Source organism: Acipenser ruthenus, chromosome 9 (assembly GCF_902713425.1).
Source record: "Acipenser ruthenus chromosome 9, fAciRut3.2 maternal haplotype, whole genome shotgun sequence".
NCBI lineage: Eukaryota > Metazoa > Chordata > Actinopteri > Acipenseriformes > Acipenseridae > Acipenser > Acipenser ruthenus.
In genome coordinates, this window is record NC_081197.1 from 18,761,847 (window position 1) to 18,778,280 (window position 16,434).

At 37.5% G+C, this 16,434-nt stretch overlaps 1 protein-coding gene across 5 annotated transcripts in view; it reads right to left on the bottom strand.

Annotated features, from left to right (window-relative positions):
* Positions 1-1,855: 1,855 nt before the first annotated feature.
* Positions 1,856-16,434, bottom strand: part of LOC117405462 (roundabout homolog 1-like) — a 440,349-nt gene continuing 425,770 nt past the window's right edge. For 4 of the 5 annotated variants that reach the window (XM_059031316.1, XM_059031313.1, XM_059031314.1 and 1 more), the window contains 10 exons: positions 15,493-15,647; positions 11,733-12,068; positions 10,468-10,578; positions 9,829-9,970; positions 9,181-9,450; positions 8,034-8,446; positions 7,365-7,517; positions 5,315-5,602; positions 3,719-3,921; positions 1,856-2,829 (listed from right to left, as the gene is read on the bottom strand). In XM_059031316.1, the coding sequence (XP_058887299.1) occupies positions 2,815-2,829; positions 3,719-3,921; positions 5,315-5,602; positions 7,365-7,517; positions 8,034-8,446; positions 9,181-9,450; positions 9,829-9,970; positions 10,468-10,578; positions 11,733-12,068; positions 15,493-15,647 (2,086 nt within the window). In that variant the 3' untranslated portion in view covers positions 1,856-2,814. The remainder of the gene's footprint in view (positions 2,830-3,718; positions 3,922-5,314; positions 5,603-7,364; positions 7,518-8,033; positions 8,447-9,180; positions 9,451-9,828; positions 9,971-10,467; positions 10,579-11,732; positions 12,069-15,492; positions 15,648-16,434) is intronic. The other variant, XM_059031315.1, reaches the window with a different exon arrangement.

Here is a 16,434-nt window from a genome sequence, read left to right on the forward strand (position 1 = left end):
GTGCATCTACATATACAGCTGTGCCAGGATTCAATTACTAATTAATCGTTCATTTGAATCCCAGCACGTGAACTAATTTGTGTAATCCCCATGCCCACATACTAATACACATTTTATCTGCATGTGAAGTGACTGTGCAATCCCCGGGCCTAAATACAACTATACACTTTAAATCACTCGTGCTACATAACCCACATTATACCCCCTGCACCAATACATACACAGCAACAATCACATAAAACATAAAACACAAAACTACTCACAGGGGCGGGGCACCCCACCACAATAATAAATTTAAAAAGTGTTGTGCTTTTAACAGACATTTGAGTTTGTTCCTGTTCACATGTTTTGTATAAACGTTATACATATGTTTTTAAATGTTATTAATATTAAAGATAAACTAGTATGCAGTGCGGTCTTCATGTACAATGTTTTGGACGGACCCCTTCTCAGGACCTTGGCCATATGAAATATTGTTCCTCCCTTAAACAGTAGCTGCATGAACAACAACTCCTATTAGTAACCCTTCAGACTCAGGTGTGACTTCTGTTAACCAGCGGCTTGATTGTTCAAACTCAAAGTTCTAAAACTCAGGACTGAGTGCAGGACTAGTGTGAGTAGACCATGTGTTTAACATTGCAAACCAGAACATGATGGTTTCTCTACATAGAAACACATATCAATTCAGCAGTCTGTTTATGGAGTGCAATATGCCATTATTTTATTCATTTGGTTAGACTCAACAAAGTTAGCAATTCTCAATTATAAACCTCACATATCATCTCAGCCAAACAAGTTCCGAGTAGAGAGTTCATTATCCTATGGCAGATGTCCTCTAAAGCTACCAGGACATTAAAATCTTGAAACTTGTTCAAACTGCAATATAAATTTAAAGCAGCCTAAGCAAGCCAAATGGAATGCCATTCCATTCAGATGCAGTACCAGCACTTGTATAAGGCCACAAAAACATCAAACAAATGGGTGGTTAGAGGAGTTTTCCTAGTAATACAGGTGATGAGCTGCCAGTGGAAGCAAATACGTCTATATTCATTCAAGTATCTAATAAAAAAGTATCTAATAAAAAAAAAAAAAAAAAAAAAGTGAATAGAACATGTTCTAAGGTTGTTTGTTTTATAAAGCAGTGGTGTATAATAGCGATGATTTGTTTTAAAGTTTTTTGACTCAAAGTTAAACATTTCAAATTCTAAAATAAACGACTCGACAGGCTTCATCGTTCATCATACTCTAGACTTAAAAACAATTTATCGCTTATAAATCCACCCACAACGGCTTTCAAATCTATGGTCAGCGATTATTGTGTCTTTTAAAATGCATGATTAACAGTAAAATACAAGCTGGTATGCAGCTGCTTTTCATTTTATAATTAGTGGTAGAGTGCAAAAGGGAAATGTTACCATACCTGGCTGATTTTCTTAAGGGACACACCTTACAAATTATTTATTTTTTGTTGCTCAAGGAATTCTGTTGTTAGTGTCTGTGTTATACCGCACCCCTGTCCCCTTACTTGTCTGAATAACTACAAAAAGAACTACATATGTTGAAGTTATAACATGCTTGTGAAAAGGACCGACAAACAGCATCACAGAGATTTTTGTTTTGGTATTTGAGGACATTTTTAATAAATAATGTGAAAAAACATGTTTAGGATTATTTGATCCTCAGAATGCAAAATTATGGCCAATGATAAAGAAGTTGCCTTTTACATGAAAATAATGAAAACAACAATGTTAAATTCCCTTAGTACTGTAATTCTTGGCTATATAACCATTTAAACAATTTTAACTACATTTTAGTACAAAACTATGTTTGCTGTGTGGCACTCCAAATGTTCATCTGCACAGACAAATGTTCATCTGCACATTAGTACAGTTTTTTTTTGTTGTCTAAGTCCTGGAGTGTTATAATCCTCAAATGAACAGAGAAGTCTCTGCTTCCAGATGGCTGATGGCATCATCTTAAACTCAAAAAGGACAAATGGATCCATATACCTTTTGGAACTTAGAAGTGAGATGTTTCGAATTTTCGAAATACATTTGAAGAAGTCCTATGAAACAAAGGCAATCTCCAGGTGGGCCTCATTTTATCTTTTCAAATTCCTTCCATTACCATCAGCTTATCATTTCAATTACAACACCATGATAATAACAAGACTTTCTTGTCGTACTTTATTGTTCAGTAAGACAAAAAGGTTAATAGATACAATGGTTTAAAATAAAGTTTAGTGATTGTGCTTTTAAAACCATGGAAGAAAAAACAAACAAACAGTGCATTACAAAAAAATAAAATATACAAATTAAACTTTCCCTAAGTGGCGCTTGCTTGGGGTGGTTGAACCTTTGAACAATTGTACAACAATGATAAAATAAAAACAAGGAAGACACATTTTAAGTACCACGACAAGTTACAAAAAAAGATGATATATATTTACAATATGGGCCACCCCAATATGCTTGTAGCTAATTTTATTACAGTAATACATGACTGTAAGGGTTTTCGAAAGGGATTGACAAAAACAATTCCCTACATAATAGTCGGTGTGTAAACTATTACCCCATATTGCATTGAAACCAAAACAGTACCACTAGATTATTTTCTTTTACTGTACTTTCTTTTAACTGGGCATCACAATCCCAGTCATAAATTAAAACAAAACATTTTTTTTTTTTATATAAATTGGTCAGTTTAACAAGATGAAAAGAAACATAATTTACATAATTTGATTGCACCAAACATTGTATCTGGCATTAGCTATCAGGACTAATTGTTTTTTTTCCTTGCTGTTCATTTTTCTCTTCAGCTTTCTGCTCCCTGTGGAGAGTAAACACATTTGGGTTTTAATGCAATGTATTTAATTTTTTTTTTTTTAAAAACAACTCAAAACATGCTAATTGGAAGTACACTCAAGGATCATGACTTTTTTGACCAACAATTTACTTTACAATCGCTTGTCACTATAACACAGTGATGTATTGTCTAAAGGTCAGTTCAAAATATTTCAGCTCAGCCGATAGGGTTTTGGTTTAAAGTTGCAAGAAGATAAAGTGGTGAAGAAAATGCCATGGCTTTCATTCCAAGACTAGAATGATGTATAGATAAGTCTAGGCAGCTTAACACGGGCAGATAAAAAAAGATAAGTGTCACCTTGGTACAGATTGATCAAGGTCTTTGAATAAGAATGTTTGCCTCCATTTAAAAAAAATAAATAAATAAAAGGTTGCACATCATTTTTCATTCCTTTCATGCCAAACTGGTTCCTAAAACTTGAAAAACTCAGGAATATTTTGGTGCCAGTGCAGCTGAAGTGGATGGCATGTATCAATAAGATATTTCTTAGGTCACCCCCCTACAAATTAGTAATCAAAATGGTAATTTTTGCAATTGTCATATATGGTTTCACTATGCGGGGCATGGGATTCACAGCTCTTCTTTTACACACTTCTAACCTGGAAACCCTTTTCCATCACATATGGTTTATGTATGATCACCAACAGATGGATGAAACATCTTCTAGAACTCGGTCCACTTGAGCTGGAATTGCCCTTTGGTCTCCATAAATGAACCTTGCATGATGCATGTTATAAGTTTTGCAGCATGTTATATGTTGTTTTTTTTTTGCAAAAAGTACTAATTACAATATCTTGTTCTCTTGTGCTTAGAGACCTAAGATGGGATGCAAGACTATAAAGGAAGAATCTACCTCTAGCTCATCTTCTTCTTGCTCAAAGGTTCCCAATCCTTGCAATCCGGCATCTGAAGGATTCCTTCGTCCTGCACTAGTCTGATCCGCTCGTCGTCTCCCCCCAGAACCCCTTGATGACATGGAACTGGAGGAACTGGGATCTCTGGGATTGTGTGCTGTTGGAAATGTGGGCCTGTTGTATGGCAGGATATCCTCAGGGCCTATACATTGATAAATAAGAATCTTAGCAAGGATTACATGCGTTCAACCTACACCAGTTCTAAATGATCATGGCAATTCCTGATCCTTCAAAATGTAACTGCACTGACATATGCCTCTCTTGATGCACTGGAGCACTTTCTTTTTGACTGTTTCAGCTAGATTACATTTATAAAGGCCCTTGTTGAAACACAGTCTATATAGTTACCTTAGAATCTATGATTGAGCTTTGACTTAAAATATTGCTCAATCATGAACTTATAGTATTAGGGTAACCATTAACATTAAAGAAAAACAAAGACTTGTTATAAAAATATCAGGTATTTAATTTACAGACTTTTAGTACAAATAGTTCTTTAAAAAAAAAAAAAAAAAAAAAAAAAACATTTTTAATTAACACTTTCCAAAAAGCTTTGATAAATGTCCATCGTGTCTCTCATTAGTTCCTTTGAAAAGAGGTGGTAAATTAAAAAAAACTTTTTCTTAGTTTTTTGTATTCTGTATAAATTAATAATTCTGTGCTCAATTATTTTACCTCTGATTATTTTACAAAGATTTCCCACTCAGCTCAGAAGAACTGAAGTTTCAGTGTGTGTCCTTCGATTCAAAGGCCAAGCCAATTTTCCCTTTTTACACCCAGGAACTCGAGAGCGGATGTCAGGACAAAAGGCCAGCCCTGCAGGTGTCTGCTTGAGCTTATTGGGTGCCTGGCCAGTAGCGTCCACTGTAGTGCGATGAGGAAACATAGCTCCCTCTGGAATCCCCAGCGAAGACCGTCAACTTGGCACAGCCAGGACATGAACCTGTGCTCACTATGCACACTACACGGTCATGCAAGTAAGCCACTCGGGGACCCTATAAACCTCAGACTTTTTTTTTTAAAATTTAGTCGTTGCCAATCAGTTTTTATTATTTTCCCCCAATTTGAAATGCCCAATTATTTTTAGGCTCAGCTCACCGCTACCACCCCTGCGCTGACTCGGGAGGGGCGAAGATGAACACACGCTGTCCTCCGAAGCGTGTGCCGTCAGCCGCCCGCTTCTTTACACACTGCGAACTCACCGTGCAGCCGCCTCAGAGCTACAGCGTTGGAGAACAACGCAGCTCTGGGCAGCTTACAGGCAAGCCCACAGGCGCCCGGCCAGACTACAGGGGTCGCTGGTGCCCGGTGAGCCGAGGACACCCTGGCCGACCTAACCCTCCCTCCCCCCGGACGACGCTCGGCCAATTGAGCGCCGCCCCCTCGGAGCTCCCGTCCACGGTCGGCTGTGGAATAGCCTGGACTCGAACCGGCGACGTCCAGGCTATAGAGCGCATCCTGCACTCTAGCGAGTGCTTTTACTGGATGCGCCACTCGGGAGCCCCCTAAACCTCAGACTTTTAATACTTTTTTACCTGGGTGCTGACGAGCCTTGCCTGGCGTGCCCTCTTGCCTTGCCGCCCTGCTTCCTCGTGATTTGCTTTCCCTCTGCCGTTCCTGGGACTCTCTGCATTCTGTTGAGCTTGTACGCCCATCTGAGTGCTGTCTGGGGTAGTTTCCACCTCTCCTCTCTGCTGACCGGTCGCCCCTTTGCTCTGCAGATGCCAGTTTGGATGACATCATAGGACGCCCTTCCAATAGAGATTTTGTCAGGTGGGTGGGGGACTTAATAGCAGGGGGAGGCAATGGGGGAGGGGGCAGGTCTGTGAACATAATACAGTACATGTTAGCTTCTTAACTCCAGATAAATGGGTAACCATTTAAAGAAAAAAGGTACCATGGAACTAGTTTGAATTGTCCTTCAGGGATGGGCATAAAACCAGTTTTAGCCACATCCAGGTTTTACTGTGAGCTACAGATAAGCTTGATACCTATATCTTATTAACAAACACCAAAACACTTTGGAAAGTGATATTCAGTACAAAATAAATGCATCTTTAAACAACACACCTATTTTACACTTAACTTTGGAAGTGATCTCTATCTCTAGAGTTGAGCTCGACAGTCATCACTGCCCTATTGGAGTCAACAGCTGATTTAATGCATTTCTTTCACATTTTTTCTCTCTCCTAATAACATGTAATAGCAAAATTACTTGTGTATTACTCGTACTCAGAAAAAAGGCCATACTTGTTATATTTACTCGTTTGTACTCGTATTCGGGCTCACCCCTTGTATCCAGAGACAGACAAACTAGATGGAACAATATCTCCTGACCTGTACCTCTGGCACAAGTACAGTGAAAAGGCTCAGCTGAAGTCAGCAAACTGAACTTTTTAAACAAATAAAAGGAGTTTGTCTCCATACTATAGGTACTCATTAAGCATCACAGTGTCCTGGTAAATAATAACAAGGAAAACTAAAGATACACATTTTTTTTTAATGATGCTGTATTTTATTTGCTTGTCATTAAATGTGTATTACAAACAAAATAAATAGTAATTCTTTCGTTTTTTTTTTTTTTTTTTTTTACCAATGGAATCTATTATCACTGCAATAATATTGGTATAAAAATAGGGTGTTTTGTAATAGGGGAATTAGCAGTGTAGGATATGAAAACTGTCATGAACCTGCAACTTGTACATTTAATAGGTGCTCAATTTATGGATTTTGGCAGCCTTGTTAAGGCTATCCTTGAGAGCCAGATGTAAAACAAGAAAGTCAGCAAGGGTTCCCTGGGAAACAAAGCTAAATTACTCTGTGGGGGAGCCATAAATGTAAAATTGCTTATAAAGAACAAGATTTACAGGGTTTGCTGCCCCTGCTCATCATCCACCACAGCACATGGATGAAAACAGAAGCTGTAATAACAAAAGGGTCAAGACTGGCTTGCCTGGGCGTACGCCAGAAGGCCCAGGTGCACTGTGTTACACCAGTATTTAATGTTGTCTAATATCAGTTTGAAAATGTCCAGTCACTTGTTAATTGCACTCCCTTTGGACTTGCACACTGTATTCATTGTATTCATTTAAACTTGTAGCTCAGAAGTAAGGGTTGCTAATAGGTGAAGAAGAAAAACAATTCCAGAAACAAACGTAGCCTTCAGTATAGTGTGGCACCAGTGCTGTGTGGGTGTTTCATAGTATCACGTGGTAATAGTATTTATTTATTTATGGTCATAGTGAAGCGAAACACCTAATAGTGGTGAATGCGAGTTATTTGACTTGGGTGACCTTTTCCATAATGTGCTCCCCCCCCCGCCTCCCCGTAATGCACACTCTGTCGCCGGGCCTGAGGCCTTCACAGGAAACAAATGATCAAAGTTCACCCTTCTCAATGTAAACGGTCTTCTCTTAGTTTAAAAACCTGAACAAGTGAGGATTGTCCACATCTTTGATGCTGTACAAAAAAAGTACAATACTCATAACAACACTGAGCAAAATGTCACGCTGTCTTATCCAGAAGTATATCGGGGTCCGAGACACTTTAGGTACTTCTAACAAGCCAATTCACTGTCATCCTTACCTTCTGTGTAAACATCTTTACGCAGATGCCCAGGTGGGTGCTTCTGTTTTTTGGCAGGTCGTGTTTTCTGAATGACAGCAGCACTCATGTTGCTGTCTGTAGAGACAGGACTCGTGGGTCTATGACTGTTGGGGTTCATATAGTGTCTGCGGCCTGCACAAGTGAAGAGGTTATAAAAAAAAAAACAAAAAAAAAACATACAAATGTTTTAACTGCAATCCCACAAAACACAACATTACTGTAGGTCTGCTACTTGCTTGGCAGTTTACCTGGGCAAGCCATGAGCTCCTGTTTGCATATTCATGGTTTAGCCATCAACACAGTCTGATCTTGATACAAGTGCCTTTACTATTAGTGCCCCACTGAACAAAAGATGAGGTATCCCATGTTGCATACTTACACATACACTGTTGTACAGATAAAAATAGCGACTTTAATGTGCTACCTGCTGTTTAAAAACTCTCAACATTAACAATCTACAGAGCTGCTTGTAGGACTGAAAGACTAATCCAGGCTTGGGAGTTGGAATTTATAAATTGTATTCTATGCATGCAAGCCTAGTGAGCAGCTGTCAATCAGTGTACAGAATCTTAGCAAGTGTGTTATTCCTGTTCACATTTCTGGTCAGCCTTCCTTTGCTTGTACACAACTCACAAAACACAAATGTACCTCTAGCAGCATCCGGCATTGAATATTTGGCTACTTTGAGGCCAGCATACTCTGCTGCAGCTGCGACTGCCTGAGCAAAGTCTGCGTCGGTGAAGAATGAGCCGTCCGAAGAACTGACGGCACTGGACCTCCCGCTAGAAGCGTTGTCTTCCTCAGAGGCTGATCCCCAACCGTTGATCATGGAGCCTGTTACAGAGCTCTCCAGGTCTCCCACGCTGGAGGCAGGAGTCTGCTCCAACCCTCGCAGCAGCAATCTCCTTGTGTGCATCCTGGCGACCTCAACATCTGCCTCGTCTGCATCTTCGTCGGGGGCATCTGTGTCCATATCTGATACTAGGGGTCCAGATATGTAACCGTATGTGTGTGGTGGAGAGATGGGCCTTGGAGGAGGTGGAGGGCTGACTGGATAGCGCCTGAAAGGGTAATTCAAAGATCACACCATTGGCTTTACCTTATGTAAACTCTCATCTTGTCCAGTGTGTTTACAGTCCTGGAAGGAAGTTCATTCATAGCTTTAACTTGAATCCTGTTTGCCTCTATGTCACTCTGTGAGCCATAAAGACATGTCCCTGCTACTAACTGCAGCAATAGTAGGTTTTAAATTACAACTTCAAATGTGTGTTTTATTATACATGTAACATTTTACAGGAAACAAATATTTAAGCACGGACTAAAAAGATATGGGCCACTACATTACTATAATGTAGGTACCTTCAGGGGGGTAGCACAGAAACTATTACAGTTCATGGCAGTATTGAAGTAGACTGCTATAATTAGACTTGAAGTTTAAAAGGGAAAAATCCAAAGCAATAGGCTATACAGACCATATGTTAATCAGTGTACATAAATAGGGCACATTAAGATGTATAAACAATGATTGAGATTTCCTACATGTGGTGCATTTTACAAACATTCTCAACATTATTTAGTTAAAATCAGTTAACCCTAAAATATTTAAATAAATAAAAATGTACTTTGGAATAGCCAAGGTTTAACAGGTATGCCAGTGTTTCGATACAGCACCTAAACATCCGGCATTATTAAAAGAGTTTTAATGGGTCTACTCCAGTTTAGGTTCCGCATGAACTCAGGAGGATAACCTATGCTAACACACCATTGTATACCACAGGGCTCACAAACAGCATACCTCCTGTCATGCTGGTGCTGTGTGTGGGCCATTTCCTCCTGGCATTCCTGTAGCATGGGCTGCAGCTCCTCTAGTGGGGAGGGGGTGAGTGTGGCAGTTGACTGGTGGCTGTAGGACACGGCTGCTGGGGATGAGGCAGCCCCCCTGATAGGTGGAGTGGGACCCCTCTCAATCTCCTCCTCTTCGTCGTCCTCCTCATCATCTTCCTCAAGCTCGTCCTGCAGGTACATTCTGGATGGGGGCACAGGGCACTGCATTTCTGGGTCATAGCTGGGAGAATTAAAGCAATACCACACATTAGAACATAGTTTTCAGTTAAGTATCTACTATAGAGGATAATCCACCATTTTTTAATAGATTTATACAGTATTTTATAGTTGATTTCCTTCATGAATTTTTTTTTAGTATACATTCACAGCTGAGACTTCAATCAAGCTACCAATTCAGGCTTAATTACTATGTATGAGCAGCATATTTTATTATATTCTTCATTACTTTTCATGGAAATTGATTTATCTGTAGATAGGAGAAACCCTATTTTGTAGCTTGTAGTTATTCTCAGAATACTCAGCCACACATATTGTATAAATATATTTAGTTTTACAGGGCATCCATACTAAAATCGTAATAATGCATTCAACTGGTTACCTCTCTTCCATTGAAATAGTGTACTCTTCATTGCTTCTACATGGCGGTGGGTTGGCAGGAGGTGGAGGAAGCAAGTCTGCCCAGTTCATCGTAGTCTGTTTTGCAATTTTTGGAGTTCGGGATTTCTTGTGACCTTGACTCCCTTTTGATTTCACACAGAAAACAACATTATTACTACTAATTGATATTAACTATGCGTGTATTTGAAACTGAAAATAAATGTTATTTCAACATTATGGCTCACATTGGGCTGATGCCAATATTTATAGGGCTTAATTCAAACTCCCTATAAAATGTATTTTATTTGAATGAATGTGTTGAATTAAACAGGGCATTCAGTGGACAAATGTTCAAAATGCTGAACTTTCTTTGAGAAACGTGATAATATAAACGGTTTAAAGGGCTACAGAACACCCTGTAATGTTTACAACAAAGGCATTGTTTTACCTTTGCTGTATATTTGTTGTAAACACTAGTTATCATCTCCCTTTAAGTAGATGGTAACTACTGAATACATGCATTTGTAACAGTGCTTAGTTATGAACTTTTGTCTTAATTTGTATGTATATATGTTTGAATGTATACTGTATATACAGTAAATGCCTATACACAGCATAGTGTGTTTATTTATTTACTTACCTGAAGTGTTGCTGCCTCTATCTGAACTGTTGTACGAGCCAGCTGTGCTCTGATCATGCGACTGGTTGTAAGGGATCGTGGCGGGCATACTTGTGTCAGTAACACGATAATCTGAAAGGAATTACAATGCACATTTACAGTTTTATTATATGGTAATAACAATTAAATATTGGAGTATTAAATACAGCTACAACAGTCCTTCAAAGTGTAATTTATATTCCCATACCACCGCAAGTAGAAACAGCTGTAGCATGTCTCTTTGACTGAGAGACTGACGTAATGGCTATGTTTAACTGGGTAGGAAGCTGTTGTCCCTAATATCTACAGAAGAAGAATGTAGAAACAGACAGACAATAAATTATATTTTAGTGTAAAATGAACATAATTGTGGGGCACCACAACTTTAATACACACAAACAAACTCAACACATACAAATAAATAAATAAATACATACATAAATAAATAACAGAAAAGTAAATCTCACTAGATATCCATATATTTTATTGTTCTTTGGATGCAAATTCTTAAACTATTCAGAGAACAATTTTGACTTTAACAGTACACATTACCGTGGCATGGAAAAGATTAAAGGTTCTCTGCTAGAAAGTTCAAAGTAGAAACACATGAAACCAATCACTGGTCTGAGGAACCACTGACATAAAATTACTGTATTTGCAATCCAGCTGTCACTCACTGACATGAATTACCAGCTTTGTTAATAGCTACTCTATGAAGTCTTCAAGCTATCCTTATTTCAAAACCACACGCATACCGGAAATCCTGTTTAAACATTCAATATGGTAAAGGTTTTCTTTAGCTAGCAGTTAATTCAAGACAAAATGCAAACACATTACACAGTAGACTGGTAGACTTGTGGAAAATATACAGTACATATGGTGTTAGTAACTGTAGCAAAAATCCTGAATGTGAAAATAAATGCAGGGGATATCTTCTATGCTAAACCTAAATATATACAAAGACAGAAGACCCTTTTATATTCTACACTTTCTAATACTGTTCTGGTGATGTTTGATTGGTGCTCATTAAAGGTGTAAAAGCAAAGACTGTCAAAAAATAGGTATTGCTAGCCATTTATGTAATTGGCATACATAGAACCAAAAAAATAAAAGTCAGATTGCAAAAGCTTGTTTAAAATGCTTGACGATTGAGTGTTTTAAAATGGAATAATGTGTGTAGCAATCAGTTGAGATGCTGTTCCGTTCTGGAATCACTTGCAACCAGGATGCCTTCAATCTTTACTTACCTTTATTTAATTTATTTTGTTCCATGATGTTGTAGTGCAAGGCCGGGAGATCCTGCTTTTGCTGGATGGATGGCTTCCAGTGTTTCTCGTTCATTTCCGTATTGCCACTGTTGATGTTGTTTCCAATGCTGGATTGGATTAACTGGGTCGTGGCATAAGGCGTTGGCTGTCCTGCTGGGTTGATAAAGCGCCCGTCCTTCAGGTTGGGGCTGTTGAATGTCTTCATTTCATTGATTTTGTTGCTCAGGTCCACATCTCCATAGACTCCAGAGTCAGGCACCATCAGGTTGGTCTGTTTGCTATCCAGCTGGTTGTTGTAATTTGCAATACAATCAGCTGAACAAAAGAAAACACCATGTTTAAAAAACAAAATAACTTACCAATCACTTTACAAGATATTCTTTTTTTCAATGCTAGGAAATTTATAGATATTGTAACATTTTTTTTCAACAATGTATTGATGTATTTTTGGTATACAAGGTTTCCACAGAATTGCTGACATTAACTTGTACAAAGGGAGAGAATGGAATAAAGAGGCAATTTCCCCAGTCATTCCCTGTTACTCTCATCAGTAAGGTTTACAGTGCCATCTGGAGACAGGAATGGCATCTGTTCTCACTCCTTATTCCTGATGACTTGGCAATCATTTTGTGTCACCAATACAGAAATATTTCTCCAAACTTCATAAACCCAGGAATCAAACTGCTCTGGTACTAATGGCAACCAGTGAACATTTGTTTGTTTATAATTTAACACAGAATGGTAAAAGCATTAGGTAAGGCATTAAAGTATGTATTTTAAAACTGCATGTTCCTGGTATAGCAACCACCTAGCTGTGCGTTAACTTTACAATAGCACACATCTCAAAAGTGTCATATTTTGATTATAAAATGGCCTGCTCCATAAGGAAAACCTGAGTAAGAAAGCTATTTAAATGTAATGCCTTTTTATTAAGTGTATAACTACACAGCACACGAGTAATTATTTATTGTTTTATTTATTTATTTATTTTTACTAAGAAACACAAGGATCTCAATAAGGTTGTAAAACAATAATAATACACATCGTGGTTTTCAACAATAAACAGTACATTTAAATCATAATCCAACAAATACAAAATCCGCACAGGGCCGGGCTGTACCCCACCACAATGTCTCTATCAGCTGTATTTATACAGGGAATGCTATTAGGAACCATGTTCTGAAATGTCAAAACACACAAGAAAACCCCTTCCTTAAAGTTTCTACAACCTGCAAAAGGTATTGTAGCTTATTGTTTAGAATATATTGAATATATTCTATATCCATTCAGTCACAATGGGTTATAGTAATTGAAGGAGTTCTAAAAACATGACACCTAAAGATTAGAAATACAACAGGTTTGAACGTAAAACTGTATTATGCACTTAAGCTCACATTCTCAAATTCTCACTGGTTTATTTAAACTAAGTCTATTTTTTGACTATCCCTACAAACTATTGTGGTAAATACAGGGATTAAGCCAGTGAAGTATATTCTTCTTAAATGTATAACTATGTTATCTATGATTGGCCTCTTTGTAGAAACACTTGGCTCCTTGTAAGTCTTTAGTCTTGTGATTCCTCTTACTGTTGTCTGTATTAAATGGACACCTGGAGCTAGACAACCACTTTCATGATATTACAGGTATTACATGAAGATGTGCTTGCATTTGCTCTCCGAGGCTTTTCTACATATTTTAAATAACCGAGCACACTAAAAAGAAATTACATTAGGAACCATAACATCAGTATGTAAATCAGCTCAGCGATTCGATCACTTACAAAGTGAACCCCAAAGCTATTCAGGTTTTCTAAATCACTCCTGCTTTCACCTCTAACAAATCATAAGACTGTGATACAGAAATACATCTGTAGCTCACATCAGTGTTAGTGCTGAGTTTTATAAATCAGACAGCTCAATTGCATATACATATATACAGTTGTAGTCAAACGTTTACAGAAATATTTATTTCAGCAATTTTTTTTGCAAAACTCCAAAAATGCTAATTCAAAAGTATTCATACCCTGACAATGAAAATTAAATTAATAGCTAGTTGAGGCAATAATAACCTCTTTTAAACGATTAGGATATTTGTCAATGAGCTTTTGGCATGATTCTTTAGTGATTTTTGACCATTTTGGCCTAAGGTCTTCAGAAGCCTCTTTACTTTTTCCCATATTGACTTATTAGTAATGACAGCAATCATCCTACGCCTAACCCTTTTATACTCTCTAAGAATGTTCACCTACAATCCAGCTTTTCCCAGATTTCTCTAGAATTAGGTTCTGCATTATCACATTGAAATTTCTAGCACCTTGTAGACAATACTATCATAGCATCAAAGGGTATGAATGCTTTTGAATTAACATTTTTGGAGTTTTGCAAAAAAAAAAAAAGCAGAAATAAATAAATTATATACTATAACTTTTTTTCCTCAAAACTTTTGCTACAAAAGATTTTTCCTAAAATTCTTAGTTTTTCTACAAATTTCTAGAAATTATAAACTTCCACTGGGGTATGTAAACATTTGACTACAACTGTACAAATATGCATTTCAATAAATACCACTGTTAAATCATATTCATTTGAAATATATTACCCTAAGGAGTTGACAGCTTTATTGTACCAAGTTTTCTTGATTAAGACTCATATAATTTGACATTGCCAAACCAACCTCTGAACTCGACCTTTTACAACATATAATAACTGTGCATTCAATGCAGGGTTCATCTTCTAATTCTGTCAGGAAAGTTGGGGTTGTCAATCTGTAGTAAAGGTACAACATAACGTTTCTCAAACAGTAAGCTACCAACCAAGCACCAGAAATCACCTATTAACAGTGACTGAAACTACCTTACAAAAAGGAGTCTCAGCTTTTAAGTAAAATATAATACACATGGTATAACTAGGGCTTCTGATTTTCAGTTTTAACCGATAAAACACCCCCGATACAAAAAAAATGAAATCGGTGGCTAGCCAATAACCACCGGAAAAACTGTGAAAATGGTTTATCTATTCACGTTGACTTTACCCTTTTCCCATTAAAAAAAAAAAAAAACCTACTACAAAAATAATAATAAATACATTTCACAGTGCTGCTGGGCAATGTCCCGCCTTCCTGACTTGCACCTGTCATTGATTCGTTCTCAATACTTTAAACCCGCCCCAACTACTGAATGACAGCACAATCCTACATTTCTATTGGAGACTCCGCTTGCGAGATTTAAAACAAGATTACAAATCAGGATGGGGGCTTGCTAGCAGGATTTAAAGCTGTATTACAGTTAAGATACGGAGGATTTAAAACAGAATTGTGGCGAAATGTACAAAAATGCCTACACACAAAAACCCCAGAAGAATGTGCCCGTGACCATAGGGATTTCGTTGTGGAAGACAGCAAAGGAAAGAAGGTACAATTTAAGTGTGCAAGTACGGTCGAGTTACTATACATATTTTGACACACACACACACACACACACAAAAAAAAACGCTCAAGCATTTTGGAAAGTAACCGAAAACACAAATTTCATACAGTATATCAAAAACAAAAGCCCCGAAAAAAATGATTTACATAAAATTCGAAAATAGCTAAAAATAAGCACCGAAAAATACAATTAATAAAACCTGAAAAACAGAAGCCCTAGGTATAATATATTGCAGGTGTTTCTAGTTGTTTGTCCAACATCAGTAGATCTATCCAAGAAACTGTTTTAATTGCTGTGCTGATTTTTTTTCCTTACCTGGGCGGCTGTAGGTCGCGAGGTTGCTGTCACTGTTTCCATTGCCTGATGTACAACAGTTCATGCTGCAGTCATTGTGGTTTGAGCAAGTGTTGGGCCAGGTATCTGCAAGCCATGGCTGTGCAGCAGGCTCACCAATGTTCAGCAAACCAGGTCTAGAGGATAAAATACAGAAGTCATTAGCATTTAAATCTGGTTTCTAAATTGAATTTTGAAAGAATACTTAGCCTCTTGCTTTGATATTGTGTTTAACCTTTTCCTAGTTTTGCAAGTTAGGGAGATACTTTGAGTATAACATTTATTTTTAAGTTATTATAACGCAAAATACAATGAAAATGTTTCAAATATATATAATTTTTAAATCAGAATGAACTGTGGTTATTTTGCCTTTCAATACCGAAGATAGCGGAAGTTTTAATAATATCCCAGGATCATAAAAAAAACGTCTGCTATGTAGTTAAATTGTAACACTAAATGATGAGATAATGCAAGGCAGTTAATATGGGGAATAAGGGATCTATATAATATATTATAAAAAACATGTTTATATACAAAATGCATCCTGTTCTTTACTTTCGGTGCAATATTATTATTTCTAGAAATTTGATCTATTAAACTCCACTTGGAGCTCAATCCTCCCACTTAAGGCCCTTTAAATCACTGGCTGTAATTATTTTGCTGTCCTTTGCATTTTTTCACAAATTGTGCTGATGAACATGTCTTTTCATTTGCCGCATCCAGAAGGATGTGATCCATCTTTATCTTCATAAATGGCAGAAGAAAATTACTTTAAAACACATCTGGCATCAGCTATTTTATTTATTTTTTTAAATCAAAGCTCTGGTGTTAGCATTTAATGAACACAGCATTGTTTCTTCCTGATTCCCTGTCAGGATGGGCTATTCTCTCTGCATTTCTTTGCATTGTGGGCTGTTCTGTCTG